The 18,983-nt window shown below is 42.7% G+C and overlaps 1 protein-coding gene and 1 pseudogene across 1 annotated transcript; both read left to right on the top strand.

The window, feature by feature from the left end:
• Positions 1 to 741: 741 nt before the first annotated feature.
• Positions 742 to 16,980, top strand: RIMOC1 (RAB7A interacting MON1-CCZ1 complex subunit 1). The gene is made up of 6 exons (XM_037063236.1): positions 742 to 1,040; positions 4,521 to 4,624; positions 7,004 to 7,147; positions 8,456 to 8,587; positions 9,465 to 9,579; positions 16,250 to 16,980. The coding sequence occupies exons 1-6, from the start codon at positions 941 to 943 to the stop codon at positions 16,531 to 16,533; spliced, it is 879 nt and encodes a 292-aa protein (XP_036919131.1). The 5' UTR covers positions 742 to 940; the 3' UTR covers positions 16,534 to 16,980.
• On the top strand, positions 9,590 to 15,970 carry LOC118998812 (phosphoethanolamine/phosphocholine phosphatase-like; annotated as a pseudogene).
• Positions 16,981 to 18,983: the final 2,003 nt, after the last annotated feature.

Raw genomic sequence — 18,983 nt, forward strand, 5'->3', positions numbered from 1 at the left:
GCTTCACAATACACCATTTCCTTATTTTTAGTATACATAAATAAAAAAGGCTACCTTCCATAAAAACTAAGATAGACTGGAGATTATTCAAGATGTACTGTATGAACAAAACTGAGTTAAAGATTTGTTTGACCACACGTTTAAAAACGGAATGCGAAGTGGAAGTTAAGACTCGTTGACTCAGGGCTTTGAAATTCACAGTCAAGAGGATGAACTTTACACACAGCGAGCGCTTTCAGGGAGGGTCGCCAGATGTGGAACAATAAACATTTTTCCAAATGCAAAAATGTTGGTACTATTGGACGCAGGACGGTTAAAGTACGTTAAACGAGAGCTAGCCAAGGCAGATCAGAAATAAACCCAGCTACTAAAATCGAGATTTAGAAAAGTGACACTTAACCACGTTGCCTGGTAACTCCCACTAGTGTTTGGAGCTCTTCAGCCAATTATTTATCGGAGACTTGGATGAGCTACAAGGGGACCGCCATCATCAGGCTGTCCATTTCTGACCAGGAGACCAAAACCCACAGTCCTGTTTCCGGACTTCCCAGTCCGGACTTCCAAGTTCGAGGGCGAGGAACTGCGCACCCATTCGCCCACCAATTTCTTCCCACCAACGGAGAAGGCTGCCTTCTCATTGGGTCGGCGCGGGATGAACGTCTCCGATTGGCTTAAAGAAGGGGCGGGGATGAGGCGTTTCCCGACGGCACACCGCCCCTAAAACCGCCTTGCTGCTCAGAATTGTGGGAAGGAGGGGCAGTTCCTGGAGCAGAAAAGATCGTGGAAGGGCCTTTCCAGGCCTGGGTCTGCAGTCCCACGGAGCCGGGGTCCCCTCCCACCAACCACTCGAGCTCCGCCCCCACGCGGCGCGGGTGTGGACGGATCAGGTGACCACGGGCTGGCGCGTCACGTGGCTGGGGCGCGCCTTCCCGTTGTGGCCATGGCGGCCGCAGGCTCCAGTGTGGTGAGGCGAGTGGAACAGCTCGGAGACCTGGCTCAGGCCCACATACAGCAGCTCAGCGAGGCGGCCGGCGAAGACGGTGAGGGAGCGGAGCGGAGGGCGGCGAGCGGGCGGGTGAAGCATGTGCGGAACTCGCTCTCCGCGGCCGTGGGGGCTGGGGCTGCGGCCTGCGTGTCCCGCGCGACGTCTGTGGTCCCCTCCGCGGAGCTCGCGTGCCCTGAAGCCGAGGCGCGGAGTCTGCGCCGCGTTTCTCCTAATCTAGGGAAAAATCGTTTGCAGCTCAGACTGGTCCGCCCTGCTTGCCTTTCATTATCTCGGTAGCGACTGGCGAAAAGGGCGGAATTCGGATAACTGCACACGAAAGTTTACACGAGTGGTTGAAGCTGAATGACAGCGCGCGGGCAGTGGTGGTTTGGGGTGCTGGAAGGAGCTAGTCGAGTGTGATGGTCGCGGTTTGCGAATTTACGCTGTAAATTTCTGTCTGGTTTGGGATTGTAAACTGCCCAGCTGTGAACAAGTTTATGCAGAAGAGCTTTAACATGGCTATAGTGTGCACGATTCTTTCACATACCTGGTCCTACTTCTCACAGGGTTTGTCGGGACTAGAAAACTTCGTTTGGAAAAGTCCAAGCAGTTTCCGTAAGAAAAAAAAAGTCGAGAATTTTCTCGACTTATGATTTTAAGTCCAGGTCTGTTTCATTCCTTCTCAGCTGCCTATAGATTTGACATGATTTTTCTTTGGCTTTGGAGCCTTTACTACAATACAGATCGGATTTTAAAATCTTGTGAACTCATTGTCACACTTACAGGAAGATAGTATCGGGACATTTATGTACCCAACTGATTGAGTGAATAGTTGGTGAACTTATTGAATAGGGTCTGTGAGTAGGGTCTATTTTTTCTTAGAAGCATGTTCTTCAAAACCCACGGAATGCCCAGAAGCTGACCTCTTTTTCGGTTTGTGGTAAGTGAATCCCAGGATTCACAGGAATGGTTGGTTCATGGACAGTAGTGGCCAGCACCTTCGAGTGCATCTAAGTTACTTCTAACTAAGCTGGGCAGTGATCTCCCGCTCCACCTGAACCCATTTAAACAGATCAAAGAAGGTTTTTTTATTCACTTGTCATTGAACCCAAAAGCCATTCTCATTTTTCCGTGGAAGAGTTATTTAATCCAGTCTAAAAGAAGGCTGTAAATAAGTCATGTGATAGAAATTCATGTTTGGAGGCTTTATATTTATAGTTCTGCAAATTTACCAAAGTTAAAATGATACAGGTGCATATTATGAGTTATTAGTATTACTAGCACGATTTTCTTATTTTAAGAAGTTTAATAAAGATGTGGTTGCATGTATTTGAATTAAAGTTGACATTCTTTTCCTACACAACAAAATTAATATACATTTAAAATTTGTCCTGTAATGTAACAATGTATAATTATATTTGGTTATAGGAAGTGATAGTTCCTACTGTCTTCTTCATTGAGGAATGTTCTGCATTTTGTCTTTGTTCAGTTTTGTTAACTTATTTCTTATTGTACAGACACACTGTATTTTGCCACGTGGAATTATGCCATGAGAGGGGCTTTTTCCAGAAATATGTAAGAATCACTTTTGTCTTGCCTATCATCATTTTGACTGGATTGTTCTAGTAAAAATATTGCAGTTTATAAAATTTTCTAAAATTCGATCTATTACCTCTTCACCCTCAGTAATTACGTCATAAATTCATGTGAGATACACCTTCAGCGAATTCAGTGCCAGTCTTACATCTAAAATAATCCTGCACGTTAAGAAGAAAATGTTAGTGCAGTCTCTAAAGAAACAGGAGCATTGCCATGCTCCACATAACTCCATGGTAGAATCTTTTTTGTGGGTTTAAAAAAAAAATTTTTTTTTACATGTCTCAACTCTCCTGGGCTCAGGAGAGACAGGAGGGCAGTGCTAAAGAAGAATCAGGCCAGGTGAATAGTGTGTCTCACTGCAGGTGAATAGTGTGTCTGCTCTGGGTACAGGTGAGGCCTCACCTGGGAAAACAAGGTCATCACGTGATCGCCAGCAGGCGTGACTTGACCTGGTGTTGCTTTCACTCCCACACTGAACAGCTGCTCTGCCTGAGCCAGTGCTGAGGCCGGATCAGCTGGGCCTGCACCCAGTGCTGGGTTTTCTGTCCATTGGCCAGCGAGGAGGAAAGGGGGGTTGGAGTGTGTGTGTGTGTGTGCGCATGTACACACACACACACACATATATATATGTACACACACATACATATATACATACATTTCAGGAAGGAAGTACAGAGGGGCAAACTCAGGGACTTGAATGTGGGGATGCTGGGCATATCTAAATTTGTTTCCATGGGATAATACAGAAAGCTGGAAAGCACCTTGGTGTGGATAGTTTGTAGTTAGGGAAGAAAAGTTCATGAGGAAAGGTGAAACCGTAGAAGCAAGGGAAATCCGATGTTGAGGAAAGGGAAGGAATTGGAAGACAACGGAGGGGGAGGCAGGCATATCCGAAGTCTAGTTCCAGCTCTTCCATGTTGTGAAAGGATGAAGTAGTTTGTTCCATATCTAGGTTTTTAAAAGAAATAAAAGAAGCAGATGCATTATATAATTTTAATTCTAATTGCTATTTTACATACATAAACATGTAAACACACGCTGATGAAGTTATAAATGCTCTTGAGTTGTCAACATTTTATGAAACGTTTGAGTTAATCAGTCGGGCTCCTTTGGAAAATACATTTATGAAATTTTAAGTTTTCAATGGAAGCCCTTTCTGTAGATTGATTACATGTTTGAATTATTGCAGTAAAAGTTTTAGACTTACTACTTCAACATTTTTAGTGCTTCAACGTCATAAAAGAAGCAATATGAAACTACACACTGCATTTGAGAAATGACAACTGAACCTAGAAAGTTTTCAGTCTAGCTTTCCAGAAGAAATTTCCATTTCGTTAGCTTAGTTAGGATTAGGTGTCATGTTGTATTTGTTTCACATAAGCCGTTACTATCATGCTGCTTCTCTAATGCCATAAACATAATTTTATTCAGTGTTTTCAGATGCTTAATATTTTAGTTTAAATAACAGGCTGAAATTATGTGACATAATCACCATGTTTGTTTGTTAAGATTTTGTTTATTTGGATTTAGAGAGGTAAAGGGAGGGAGAGAAACATTGATGTGTGGTTGCCTCTCTCACGCCCCCTTCTGGGGACCTGGCATATAACCCAGGCATGTGCCCTGGCTGGGAATCTAACTGATGACCCTTTGATTCACAGGCTGGCACTGAACCCCTGAACCACATCAGCCAAGGCGGGGGCCTTTTTTAAAAAAAAATTATTGATTTTTAGAGAGAGAAAGGAAGAGGGGGGAGAGGGAGAGAAAAACATCACTTAATCAATTTAATTTGTTGTTCCACTTACATCTGTACTCACTGGTTGATTCTTATATGTCCCCAGACCTGGGATCCAACCTGCAACCTTGGTGTATAGGAACCAGGCTCTAAACGACTGAGGTACCTGGCCAGGGCTAATCGCCATGTTTTCATCTCTTACAGATCACTTTTTAATTCGGGCCTCTGCAGCTCTAGAAAAATTGAAACTCTTGTGTGAAGACAAAGACTGTTCAAATCCATCAAACCTTCTCGAACTTTACACACAGGTACTGAGACAGCTGTGGTTTCTGACATGTTATGAGGTCAGATTGCTTAATTAGATGGTTGATTCCAATAAGTGTGATGAAATCAGTTTATTCTCTACTTTAAGTGAACACTACCTAAAGTGTTCAATTTTGTTCAGAAACTGTATGTATAAAGCATATAGACTTGACACTGGCAATATGCAAAGAATAGCACATGTGTGTTGATAAGAAAAATCAGGATTAAGTCTTGCAGATAACAGAATCTCTTCCCATTATACATAAGTAAGCAAAACAGGACTAATCCTATTTCCAGGGTCATAAAGGTTATTCTGAGGAAATGGAGGATTCTGTAAAAGCCCCAATTATTTTTCCCTGAAATTCCCATTTCCTTAGGACTCTCAACATGACTCCTCCTGCTGTTGTTATCCAAGGTATACATTTGTTCTGTTCTCCCTTTTCTTGTTTTTCTTTGCTTTCAAAATCAGGCCTCTGTATGGACAAGATATAAGATGTGTTTTCTTGTTTTTTCTAAAACACTGCCAAGGCAAATGCACGTTAAACATTGTCTCATTACAGTAACTAACATTCACATAGCAGGTTACAGTTGATAGAGGGCTTCATACGCCCTTACTTGACAGCTCAGGGATGGTGAGGATGAGGTGGTTATATACGAAGGAACTATTTGGTAGCTAAAAGTAGTCATGGGGAAGTACCTCAAACATAGGAAATATAGTCAATAGTATTTCGATAACTATATATGGTGCCAGTTGGGGGACTGGAAACACCGGGGGAATAACGTGGAAAGATTATGATCGTCTAACCACTAAGCTCTGCACCCGAAACCAATACATAATAAAAACTGAAAAGAAAGTAGAGTGAACTTCAGTGCACTTCCAAATGCACTTCACAGCATTTGGATGCCTGGCGCTGTGCTTTCTGTCGGGAGGCACAGAAGATGGCTTCTGTGCCAGGGTCAGCCGCCAGCGTCAGATGAGCCGGTAACAGCTACTCACAAAACCCCAGGAGCTGTTGTAATTGGGCAGAACTTGGCCTGGTTTTCTTTTTTTTCCAGGAGGCTTCCTGCTTGTCTCATTTCTTTCACGTGAGAGAGTTCTGAACATCTTAATTTATTTGCATGAATAAGGCAAACACCCCTAGAGGTGTAGACTTATATTCCCCAGAACCCCCTTGCGTCCCACTTACGGTTCTGAATCAACAGGCCATTTGTCGTAGGATGATGGTCTCGGCCTTCGTGGCTTAAGCCCTCTGCAAAAGAATAAATAGGAAAAAAATAAATTCGAAAAGTAGGCAAAATGTCTAGCTGTAAATATAATCTGACATGAACTTTATAGAAAACTGAAATATTAGTCTAATCTTCCTTCCCTCACAAAATAAAGTGGAGTTTTATGTGTTCTAAAGTGGACTTCATTTAGCACTTAAGTAGTGTGCGGGTAATATTGTAAGTAAATTCATTTTATCCTCAAGCAAAGAACTTGAAAAGTCATTTAGTCCAGTTCATTTTACCAATGAAGAAATGGAGGTTCAGAAACATAAAGTTGACCTGTCCTTTCCTTAGTCACGTGGTTAACGGTAGAACTAACACTAGGGCACAGTTATGTTGGTTTTAGTCCAACAGATTAAAAGGGGGATTGGGGAGTTCGAAGGTACTTGGATCGAGTGCCTTGCATTCAACTAGGAAAGCTGGGGGTCTTTGCATTTCAGGTGCATGATATTGGTGCTCTGCTGTCTGTGTTGGTGGCAGGATACATACCCCCCAGATGTTGAATCTGCATTTGGGAAAACAAATCCTTTGAAGATTCAGTTTACAAAACTAGAGGTGGTGATCTTAACTTGATACAGCAGCCATTTAGAAAATGTTCAGAGTATATATGTATAAATAGCAAAGGCTATAATAATTATACTTTTCATAGTTAATATTGCATATGATTAACTTAATTAAAACATAGAATTCCACTTTATTTTGTAAGGGAAGGAAGATAGAACTAATTTAATATTTCAGTAAAATAGGTATGAAGTTTTCCGTAAAGTTCACATCAGGTTATATTTATAGCTAGACATTCTGCCTACTTTTCAAATTTAAATTTTTTTCTACTTACTGATTTTAGAGAAAGAAACATTTGTTTATTGTTCCCCTTATATATGTATTCATTGGTTGATTCTCATAGGTGACCTGACCTGGGATTGAACCCACAACCTTGATGCATTGGAACAACGCTATAACCAACTGAGCTATCCTGCCAGGGCCTCAGATTTAAATATTGTGCTAGAAAACTTAACTGTCTAATAAAACATATATATATATATGCAAAGTTAAGCTGTTGAGAGTTATTCCCTCAGGTTTAAATCATTTACAGATACTTGTTTTCTCTTACACATCAGGCTATTTTGGACATGACATACTTTGAGGAGAACAAGCTAGTAGATGAAGATTTCCCTGAAGACTCTTCACAGAAAGTAAAAGAGCTGATCACTTTTCTTTCAGAACCAGAAATTTTAGTTAAAGAAAATAACACGAACCCCAAAGTAAGTTTTACACTCATGAATGATGGTACAGCTGCTAATTCTTACTGTTAGGACCGCTCTTTAGAGTCTGTGATTTTTTCTTGTTGAATATATCTTTGTCTCTGTTTTAAATTAAGATTGAGAGCCCTGGCTGATGTGGCTCAGTGAAGCGCTGGCCTGCAAACTGAAAGATCCTGGGTTCATTTCCCGGTCAGGGTGCAGGCCTGGCTTGCAGGCCAGTGTTTCCCTTCCTCTTTCTTCCTCCCTTACCCTCTCTCTAAAAATAAATAAAATTTAAGTAAATACATAAATTAAGATCAAAGGAGGGATTTATGAGAGTTTAACACTTCACGATGAAAGTTGTTATATTTTACTAGAGATGTTTCAGAATATTTGCGTGCTGGAATTGTATTTTAATTACAGTGCCTGATCATTTTCTAAGCACAGGTATTTGCTATTTCTGCTCTCTTTACTTTTGCAGATACTCTATCTTCTTGAGGGTCCCTAGTAACTTCATTAGCCACACCTCTTGTCCTTTTTACAGTCCTCATCCTTCTCGACATTTGCTGCCTTTCTTCCCATGGATCAGCCTAACCCTCCAGCCCTGCGTGCTTCTCCTCTTCATCTCTGAGAAGTCTTGCTCTTTCCCCAGCGTCTCCCCTTTCTCCCATTCTGGGAACAGGCACACCCAAGGATATCTCCTTACTCCCCTGACAGTCCCTCTTCTGTCTTTGCGTTACAGCCTGTTCGTATACTCTTCACTGCCGTTTCTATTTGGGTGATTTCAAGATTTTATCTCTAGCATGGCTACTCATTCAAGTGCATAATTTCTCATCTTTGACTGCTGCCTCTCTCCCCCTGGGTATCTTTAGTGTTGTATATGTTTGTGAGGGGAATGCTAACTGGAAACACATCATCTCACATTTTAAATGATACAACACAGTAAAAGTTTGATTAAAATTGTTTTTGTGTATATATTTTTATTTTATTCTAGCAATAGTAGAAATAGATCTTGTTTTAAGTAACATGTATTTCTGAAAAGTTATCTTTTTAATCAAATTATGGAATATTTATATTTCAGATATATTAGAATTTGCTACTAAAATATTTAAGCAATATTTTCTATAAATATTTATAAATGCAGTATTTTAATTTTCATATAGTAATAGATTTCTGCATTTCTAAGTGATACATTCCTGTGTAAATACATAAATGAAGAGCAAATTTTGTGAAATGAGCGTGTTTTTAATTCCTCAGTATTTTGAACTTGAACTTTGGTTTTCCAGACCTCAGGCTTCCCTTCTCAGCTGCGCCTTTGTTGTGTTTCAGCACTGTCCCCTGCTGGGGGACGAGCTCCGGGAATGTCTCTCGTGGCGACGAGGAGCCCTGCTTTACATGTACTGTCATTCTCTGACCAAAAGGAGAGAGTGGCTCACAAGAAAGTCTGGCTTGCTTAAAGAGGTAAGATGGCGTTTCTCATGTACTTTCCATCATCGGCATTTTATAGGTTTCCAAAAGCTGTCCTTGGTTCGTATTAAGACTATTGGAACCAAAGAGTCTGCATTTCAGGTCTTTCGCTTACTGGCTGTGTAATCATAAATGAATTGGAATTGTTGTGAAGGTTGAATAAAGTAACATTTGAAAGCCCTTATATACTGGAAAGTTCTATAAGCTCGGGACTTTTATTTTTTAAATACACTGTAAGGTAGATGATCTGTATTCATTTTTAAGCATATTTTTTGGCCTGAAGAAAACAAATGTGGCTGTGAGCCTCTCTCTGTCAGCAGATCACTCCTGCTGCTCCTGGAAAATTGTGGCTCTGATTTGGTTTGACTCTTCTGACCAAATCAGTAAATGTAAACACCGTCTTAGTATTGCGTGCTATCACTAAGGGTTCTAACCTGGGTTGGTTGGGTACACGTAGTTTATGTGGGCCTGGAAGTGAGAGGTCACACTTTCACATGTAAAAGTTTGAGCATATTTCCAGATTCTAGTACATACATAATAAATTGTTGAACACGTCCTTATTATCTTTATCCTTTTCTTCCTCTGATCCCATTTTCGACAAGTATGTTACTGAATCATGTGTTCTTGGCTAAGGATTTTTTTTTATACTCTTACAACTGGGGCATTTGGTGGATTACACTTTATAATATATATTAAAAATTTTGGGGGTGGTAGATCCTTCAACCACTGAAATGTAATAGTCATAAGACACATCTGTGTGTTAGCCCACTCTCTCTTGAGCAAAGAATGGGGTGGCAGGGGGAATAACACTTGAAGTTTCTATAGCTCTGCATGTAATACTTTCAATTCTTTGGCTTTGATTTTCATTCAGTACCTTGTTGATGGAATCAGTTACTTGCTACAGATGCTGAATTATCGGTGTCCTACTCAATTAAATGAAGAAGTTTCTTTCCAAGACCTAGACACAGCTAAGTTACTGAGTGAAGGTAATGTGATCTCTTTTTGAAGTTTGTTTTTAAATCCTTGTAAAATTTTAAGAAGTTTATTATATTTCACACTGATTTAAGTACATTTAAGTTACATCATAGACAAAATAATAAAACAACTTCTAAAAATTCAAAGATCTTCTCATGTAATATAGAAAAATGCTGCTGACCTCTGTTTTGTAATTTTGGGAGTGTTGTATTTCATGTACGTACTTACAAATATGTACTTAATTTTGCATCCCCTGTAGTCTCCATCAGGTCCCAGGTTCTACCATTTGTAGCAGAAACTAGAAGTAACTTTAAAATAAGATACAACTTTACTGCTCTTGCAGGTAAAGAAGATCAGAGCTGGTTCTGTTGATCTGTGGTGTCATCAGGTCCTGTCTTTTTCCTCCGTGCCTTTAGAGCCAGAGCCCTTGAGATAGATGACAAAGTTAGCACTTTCTGTGGATTACTGTGTGGGCGGGACATCCCAGAGCTGTGCAGGGTGCATCCCTCTGTGGATTCTGCCTTCATCCTCAGTATCCAGCTCCTAGAGCTCCTTCCATCTCACCTTTCAGTGTGCAGGAGTGGCAGGGGGTGTTTTCTCTCACCCAAGTCTGCTCCTTTGCCGCAGCCTTCTCGGGAGCTTCTCACAGCAGGCAGGACACTCATCTACATTTCACTGGCCAGAGTTGGATCACGTGGATTCATGTAACTACAGGGGAACCTGGAAAGTACAGTCCTTTACCTGATGAACTGCCATCCCAAATAGAATTAAGTCTGTATATTAAGAAAGAAAGGAAGAATAAATACTGGGTGGCAACTGTTAGTTTCTGCCACAAACATCTTTGCAGTTAAAAATGTTAAGAACTGGATGTGGTCGATCGTCTGGGTTTTAGCCTGCGGTGCGGGAGGGAAGAACCGCCTGTTTGCACTCTTTACAAGTGGAGGGACAGGTCCTGGGAAACGGCTGCACGTATTGACAGCCACGTACCTGGCAGACGAGGTACATGATCCTGTGTGTACATTTTCTGTTACCCCTCATCTGAGGTTCTGATGGGGGAGATCAAAAATGGGAAAAGGAGAAAACTTCTTAGGGAAAACTCTGTCTTGTTTTATTGTATATTTTAATTCTCCTTTGGTAGCTTCTGTGGACTTTCTTATTAAAAACATTGCATAGGGGGGAAAAGCATGATATAAGTGTGTATGGCTAGCGATATACAAAAGTTTTTACTTTCAGTTAATTTGGACAAATAGCTTGTCCTATAGAAGTTTTATTGTGAATACAAAGTGCTCTTTCAGGAGGCATGACACTTTGACAAACCTGGGGTGTTTTATTTATGGGAAGTATGGCCCATTTATGGGTGTTTTAGTTATGAGATAACTAGTGAACTGACTAGCTGGATTAAAAATGGCTTTTCTAAAATGTCCTTAACTGCGTGGATTACTTTAGAAGAAAAAGCAGGGGTAGGCACAAAAGTTGATTTAGAACCAAAGAAAGTGGCACAGTTCACGAGTTTCCTTTCTCCCATTTCTAGTCATAAGGTAAGGTATTCTCATGGCGTGAAACTTTTTCACCAAAATGCATGTGATACTGATACCTTCTCTTCGGTCATAACTTGCACTCACCCTAGCTCATATTGCTTCTCTAACAAGGGAATCAAAAGGCAGGGAGGGTCGCTGTTCTCCAGAAACAGAAAACTGGGTTGTGTCCGTAGTGGTGTCATCCCAGTGATGCGTTCTTTTTCTCTTGCTCTCATCTAAAGCTGTGGGCTCCTGTGTCAGGTCGTCAGAGACCAGCTGTGCTGCTTTCCTGAGCTCAGTTGTTCCTGAGACCCCGCTAGAGACATTCAACTTTCTCATTTTTTTGTTAGCCGGTATAAAATATGATTCCAGAAAATCCTCAGTGCTCATTAGGGAGGAAAGCTCTATATGAGTCATCAAAAATATTTTGTGGGCAGATCTTAATATTAATTTTAGGTAAAACTCAAAGTGGTATATACTTAGTAAGATTTCTTTTTCTAAGGTAAGATACTGGGATCATCCTTTGAATATTACCTATATTTCATTCCATTTTTAGCTTTTAAAAATCACCAAGTAATGTATTTAGTAAACCTTTTTACCTCGTCTCTGAGTCTCATTCCTCTGTGCGTTTTATAAAAATAGCCTTGTCATAATAACCCTGAGTTAACAGGTTAAATCAAATAGTGTTGAGCTTCGCACACCCTTGGTTTACGCCCTTTGTGTAGCACTGAGGACCACCTTCTTCTGGTTGCCCTTCTTCCTGCTTAACCCAGAAACTGGGCTAATGCCAGTTCAGACCCTCTAAAGCAGCCGCTCTGAACTGGCATTGCCAATGGCCTGGGGCGCTTGTTAAAAACACACATTTCTGTGTGCCCACCTGCAGGCTCTGATTGAGTCCGTGGAGTGCAGGGAGCTAATTTTAATAAGCCCACACACTTATGATGCAGTCAGACTGAGAGGCCTCACTGCTCCTAGGGATGCCAGTCTGCCCACCGTTTTGATGTGAAAGTCACCCTTCTGCGCCCCTCTCACTTATTCCCCCTCTCTGCATTCCCCACCACCACATGTGTTCTGGGACATGAGCGGGGCAAAGTTCAGTAGTTTATCAAAAACCGTGCTGAGCATTAACCAAAAAAGAAAAAAGTATGTGAAACTTGTAGCAGCAAAAGGACTATAGCTACAGAATAGTAGATTCCTTGAGGAAGTAGAGAGGGAGAAAGTACCTAATTTTTATATTATTCATCCTTTTAATGCAAGATAGTTTAATGCAGTGGTTTAGTGTAGTCTGTGGACCAGTAGCATCAGCATCACCCTAGGTTCTAGGGCTTTGTTAAAAGTGCAAATCCATAGACCCAACCCTATACTGGAACCTGTCATTCTGGAGGTCGGGGCCCAGCAGTCAGCCCATGCTCCTGGTAATTCTAAAGCAGGCTGAAGTTTGAGGATCATTCTTTATTATACAGCCAGCCATTCATTCTTTCCCTGGTAAAAATCTTCCCTTAGGATATCTATGCACTTTGTCCAGCAGTCACTTCTTCTCGTTAATACAAAGAATGAGGCTATGGGGATGCATTATCCAGGGCCCCTTGGGACCCGAGGGACTCATGAGTCGGAGGCCAGAAATCTCAGGGTGGCTAACACCCTGTGTCCCCTCCAATTCCCGCAAGCAGCCCTGGTTCTGTCCTATGCCCAAATACCTCAGCTGGCACCTCTCCTCACTCTACACTCCAAACTCAGCTGGGACAGACGTCTGGGGCCGCTGCTCCTCATGTTTGAGGAACTCTTGGATGACACAAAACTTGATCATTCGGGACCAGACTGCTGGCGGAGCTCAGGACAGGGCTGGACACCAACAGAACCCCTGCTGGTGTGCTCAGGGTGATGTGCCCACAGTGGGTTAGTGTTTGCAGTTTCTGGCCTCCGGTGCCTGGCTAGAGCCCACCGCACTTCCTCCTGACCTTCCCCCTGGAGGAGACTACAAAAACGGCAAGGACTCCATGTGGATGGTGCACCTTGTGCTGGGCCAGCAGCTGCCTAAGGGCCTGTGTGCCACCTACCATGGGGGCTTTTACAAGGAGTGCGTGCACTGTTCAAGTACCAGGGCATGCAGCCGCGGGACCTGCATGTGGGCAATGAGGCCATCATCCTGTCATCGGGCACGAGTGACCTATTGCGGTGTGTGGCCAAGTTAGGGTGCCCGCTTTGAGGTGATCTTCATCTTGAATGCCAACAGCTTTGGTGTGGAGGGGGCTGTACCCCGCCAGCCACCTGTGCCTGTTCTCCTGTGTCCTTAGCAACTTGTCAGCCTGATATATGGGGGCTGCTGAAGCTGCGGCCCTTCCACACACAGCTGTGCACCTTATGCCACCAACATGTGAAAGTACGGGGTGCTTAGCAAGTACTTGCGTGAGCAGGCCCAAGACGTGTGCTTAGAACATCTTTCCTACATGGGCAGTGGCACCACCATGACCGCAGCCCGTGGGTCTGCTGACCAGCGGCTGTCCCCTGCACCCACTTCTGCAGGAAGCACGGAAGGCTGAGTCTAGCTCTTTTCAAGCCAGCCTGGTGCCCTGGAAGACTGCCGCCACCAACCCATGCCGCCATGTGTAGCAGGTGCTGAAGACATGCTGAGACTGCATTCAGGGGCACCCGGATGAGGACAAGGGGTATCTGAGAAAGACAAACTCGTTTTATAACTTACTGTTACCTTTCACTTTGGTGTGTCCCTCTGGGAACTTCTAGAATTCCAAGTTTGGCAATTGGGCGGTTATGGAGGGAGTTCAGAGCCATCCCTGAGCCATCCCTATCTATGCAGTTAAACCTGGATGGTACGCATACCTGGGAAGGCAGCAGTGTTTCTGAAAACCTTCTCCTTGGAACAGTGGTGAAGGTGTTCCCTTGCAGGGGAGAGAACTTTGTAGACTAGGCCACGCAACCTCTCCTTACCTAGTGTTAGGTCGAGGAGACCCAGGTGCTGAAATCCTCCCACATGGAACTTTTGGGAAGGAGAAATTTGAGCTCTGCCAACAGCCCCAGGCCAAAATCTTGTTTCACCTACCTTGACCGCACACTACATTCCTTTTTTTGCCTCCCACCTGGCCAGCATCTTCAAAGAAAAAGCCAGAGGGCACAGTCACCTTCTGGTAGTGAAATGAGGCAGCTTACTGTCCAACTCAGGTCAGGCCAGCCCAGCCGAGGACCTCTCAGTGGGCCACGGTGCCTCCTCACACCTCCCCAGCCTGGTCTGTGCAGCAAGGCCAGGGCCTTAACCAGAGTCACCCTCTCGGACTGGGCTCTATGTGCCCCTCTCCTCCCATATGGAACAGAAAGTCAGGATGTTTTAAAGCAGAGTCAGGGGAAAGATAAAATAGTAATAAGGAATGAGACTTAATTTGGAGTTGGGCATAAATCACATCCCAGGCCTCGCTTAGGCAAGCGTTCCCACCCTTCCCAAGTGGCTTCACTTTGTGGGGTATACTTCAGCTCCTCCCAAAGGGGTAGCCTGCTTAAAAGTCCAGCCTTCTCTCCATTTCTGCTGCCATCTCCTCTCCTCTCCTCCAGTCTCTTTAGGAATAATTAAGCAGGGTGTAGGTTCACAGAAATAAAAAGGATATGCATGCAGGGAAATGCTGAATCTAACATAATTCTGAAATCTGAAGCTCCATTCAGCTTTTTCCTGAGTGGTCTGATATTTTAAGTATGAAAAAATAAGGTAAAAAGAAATAATTACATGTAATATGTATTATACTTATTAAGTGAATACATTTTATACATAGAAAGCATAATTCAGAGAGTGCAGCCTATCATATTTTCATGAATACAAGCCTCAGATTCTGCTCTTAAGTGATTATTCCTTTTATTGGTATAACAGTTTATGAGTCAGCTCTTCTAAGCCTGTTCCTTCTCTTGCTACTGTTTCTGAGCTGAATTTGAGGTGAAGTGAAGGGGCAAATTTTAAAATATGAAAGCTTGCAGAGAGTCAAGAGGACAGACACTGGAACAGTTTCGAAAGTTGAATTTTTCTTCTATTTGTGTGTGTCTAGTACCGTCATAGTCGTTTCTGATTAGCTGTGTAAGGTGAGCAGCTGAGATTATGACTCTCCTTTGTTTGAGGTGAACTTTTCTAGTTACACAAGTACCTGTACATTAGAGTAAATAACATATTTGTATTTTAGTGGCTTAAGAAGTGAACTAGTTACCTAGTTTATATTGTAGTCAATAATTTATACCCAGGTGTTCTTGATTCTAGGTATGTTTGTCTTTCTACCAAATTGATATATGCCACAAATGTTTAGTTATATAATTGCCTTCTTCCATGATAAGGATGCTTTAACTTTTGAATATTCTGCATGTATTCCTTCTCCTGGGAACATAAAACATCTTAGATATAATTTAACCACTTTGACAATTCAAAATTTAATGGCCTCTCAGGGCCCTGTTTGTGCATGATGTTTTCTGCAGGCTCTTGCAGAACTGTAGGGGCTGAAGGGCACTTGACAGGAACTGGGATCTCGGCTCTGGAGTGCACCCTGAGTTAAAGGTTGTGTTCATGGCGGCCTGCCTGCAGGAGGCACTCAGTGCTCTGAGATTGTGTGCAGAATTAGGGATGTGTCCTAGGAGAGGTCCCATTGATTAGATTTGATTCTTACAGAGTCCTTAAAGAGAATCCCAAAAAGGGTAAGAACACACTGGCCTAACTGACCTTTTGAAAAACTTCTCTGACAATACTCTTTTTTTTGGAGGGTGAGAGAAGAAATGTTTCTCTTTACAGATAAAATGAGGACAGGTGTGTCGGCCCTGGCTGGTGCGGCTCAGTGGGTTGAGCGGCAGCCTGTGGACTAAAGGGCTGCCGGTTTGATTCCCAGTCAGGGCACGTGCCTGGGTGGGGGGCCAGGTCCCTAGTGGGGGACGTTTAAGAGGCAGTCACGCATTGATGTTTCTCTCCCTTCCTCTCTTGTCTAAAAATAAATAAATAAAGTCTTAAAAGGTAGAGGTGTCAATTCAATGAGGATTCTACACAAATGATACTTGGCTTTTCTAAGTGTAACTATTAAATGAGAAGGAAAAATGATTGATGACATTAAAGGAATTTATTAGTTTTAATAGCCAGAGTTTCTTTTTGAAGTTTTGCATTCTAATCTCTTCCCTGAAACGACTTTCCCAGGCGTATTCAGTGACATCCACCTGCTGGCTATGATGTACAGTGGAGAAATGTGTTACTGGGGGTTGAAGCACTGTGAGGACCCACAGCCAGGAGGCCAGGCAGTGGGTACTGGCGTTTCGGGAGCAAGCCACACGACACACAAGGAACCCTTGGATTTCCGAGAAGTAGGAGAAAAAATTTTGAAGAAGTATGTATCTGTGTGTGAAGGACCCCTGAAGGAACAAGAATGGAATACAACAAATGCAAAACAAATTTTAAACTTCTTTCAGCATCGCTCTAACTAGTAAGTTGACCTAGTCTTGTTCAAACAAAATCAGAAAGACCCATGAAATGGAAACGTTCCAGAAAAGAAGATGCATTGACCCTGAACTTAAGAATGTCGCACTACATAAAGATGTCCAGTGTGCTTCCCCTTTTTGAAGTGCCACCACCACGCTTCCTTATGTATTCATAAAACTATGAAGGAACAGTTCTTTCATTTCTAAAAGGGCGTGTATGTTATTTTTACTCAGCCTAGACTGCGGATGTCCTGTAACTAATACGAAGGAGGAATCCAATTCACCTTTGCAAAGGCTTTTTTCTGTTACTTCAGTTTTTTTATTGTGGTAAAATACAACAAAATTGACCATTTTTACTATCTTTAGATTATTTTTCTATCTCTGTACCATGAAGCCTGCTATGCTTCATAGGGTTAAAATCAAGTAACCTCATTAATTTAGATATATGCTACAGACACAAAAATTGGCAAAACCATGACAAATATTCTGATTCCATTTCCAGAATAAGGTAAATAATGAAAGACTTGCCCTGGCTGGTGTGGCTCAGTGGCTTGAACGCCAGCCTGTGAACCAAAGGGTCACTGGTTCAATGCCCACTCAGGGCACATGCCTGGGTTGCAGACCAGGTCCCCAGTAGGGGACACTCGAGAGGCAACTGCACATTGATATTTCTATCCCTCTCTTTCTCCCTTGCTTCCCCCCTCTCTAAAAACAAATAAATAAAATATTGAAAAAAATAATGAAAGACTTCATAAAAAATGGTTGCTTAATTATTTTACCATGTATTACTAATGGCATTTAAATTTTTTATCTGTCCTATTAGGTATTTTATCAAAATTTTAAATAATTTTTCTATCTTGTTTAAAAGAATATGCATGGTTTATCAAATGAGTAATAAAGATAAAAACCCAGTTAGATTAGTCCACTGTTAGCTCATATGCCTTTAAGGCACATCTTTTCATATGTATTAAAATGTTTACATGTTTTTGTCTTTATGAGTAGCGATGAGTGAAAAAGGCCAGGGGCCCTAGCTGCTCTCCTGATCGCAGGCTTCTGTCCCCTCCACCCGATGGCCCCGTCACGTTTCCAGGCCGTACTCCCATGGCCACACTTGGATGTCACCAGCCTGAGTTTCCTTCTGAAGTCGGAAATTTTAGTAACCGATGATAATTCTTACCTGCCTAGCCCTTTTACCTCTTCATTTTCATTGATGATGCTTCTGCTTTACTCGTTTGCACTTCTTTGTAGCCTCCTCCTCCTGACGGCTGCCCTTTCTCCTAGACCATCCGCCCCTGTCATTGTTCCCGCTTCTTGTCCAGCCTCAAGCTGAGGGGAACCGAGTGAAGTGCTCTTTACGGCCCCCAAATCTGCCTCCCCCTTGTCCTTCAGCCTCATCGTTCTGCAAGCCCTCACCCTTTAATTAATTCTATCATTCGCGTTTCCTGGATGCTGAGTTCCGCATGAAGTACATGCAGCCCTCACCTTCAACTTCAGGGGTGTCCTCAGTGTGAGCCTTTTGTTTTTACTGGCGGGGCCCCTCTCCCTTTCCCATGATGGCAGATCCAAACCACTAACATTCCTCGGGCCCTTTGTCCCTCCTCCAACACGTGGCCATTGGTCCTATCCTAGAGAAAACAGGTTATTAGGAGCTCAGTTTCTGTTTACTAGCTTTGCCCTCCTCGCTGTCTCCGCCCCCCCCCCACCCCCTCTCTTTAGAAGGAGAGAGCTAGCCTGCTTCTTCTGAAGAACAGTCTCCGCCTTGCCTGTCTGCTGTCCTCTTTCTTTCCCCTGGGGCTTCTCTTTCTCTGCCTTCCCTGAGGTATTGATCTTCCCTAGAGTTGGTCCTTTTCCTTTTTCCCCGTTTTTTCCTTCTTCCTCCTTTCTTTTTACTGCTACTAAATACTCTTGTGTACAATGTCATTCATAGCCATGGCTGCTTCCACCACCTTTAATGTTAGACTGACTCCCAGACCTGTGCTTGAATCCCAGCTTCCTTCCTGCTCTCTAAACCTGATTTCTAGCTGCCTATTAAGTATCTTCGCTTAGATATCCCATTGTGGTTTTAAGTTCAAGATGTCCAAACCACTAATCCTCTTTCATGTAAAATCTTTTCCTGTTCATTAACAGAGCACTGCAGAATGCCGTAACCCAGTTTCTGCCTACCTTCCCCCCTCATCTCTGCAGACCACCCCGTGCAATCATGTTCTAGACCAGCGTTCCTCACACAGCAAAACCCAGGAGCCTTTTGATAAGCATAAACCTTCCCATAGGGCCTCTTGGGACAGTGGGATCTCTCCTTGTTTCTGCCCCCATCTCTTTGCTTATTCTTATATAGCTAAGAAGGTTTTTATTTAACTTAGTGGTTCGCCAAGTTTTACAGTGAAAATACCTTATGCTTTCTAAGTATAAAGATTTAAGTCATTTTAAATACAGTGTTTAGACCCAGACACTGCCCC

This window comes from Sturnira hondurensis, unplaced genomic scaffold (assembly GCF_014824575.4).
Source record: "Sturnira hondurensis isolate 20B ecotype Veracruz unplaced genomic scaffold, ASM1482457v3 Scaffold0014384, whole genome shotgun sequence".
NCBI lineage: Eukaryota > Metazoa > Chordata > Mammalia > Chiroptera > Phyllostomidae > Sturnira > Sturnira hondurensis.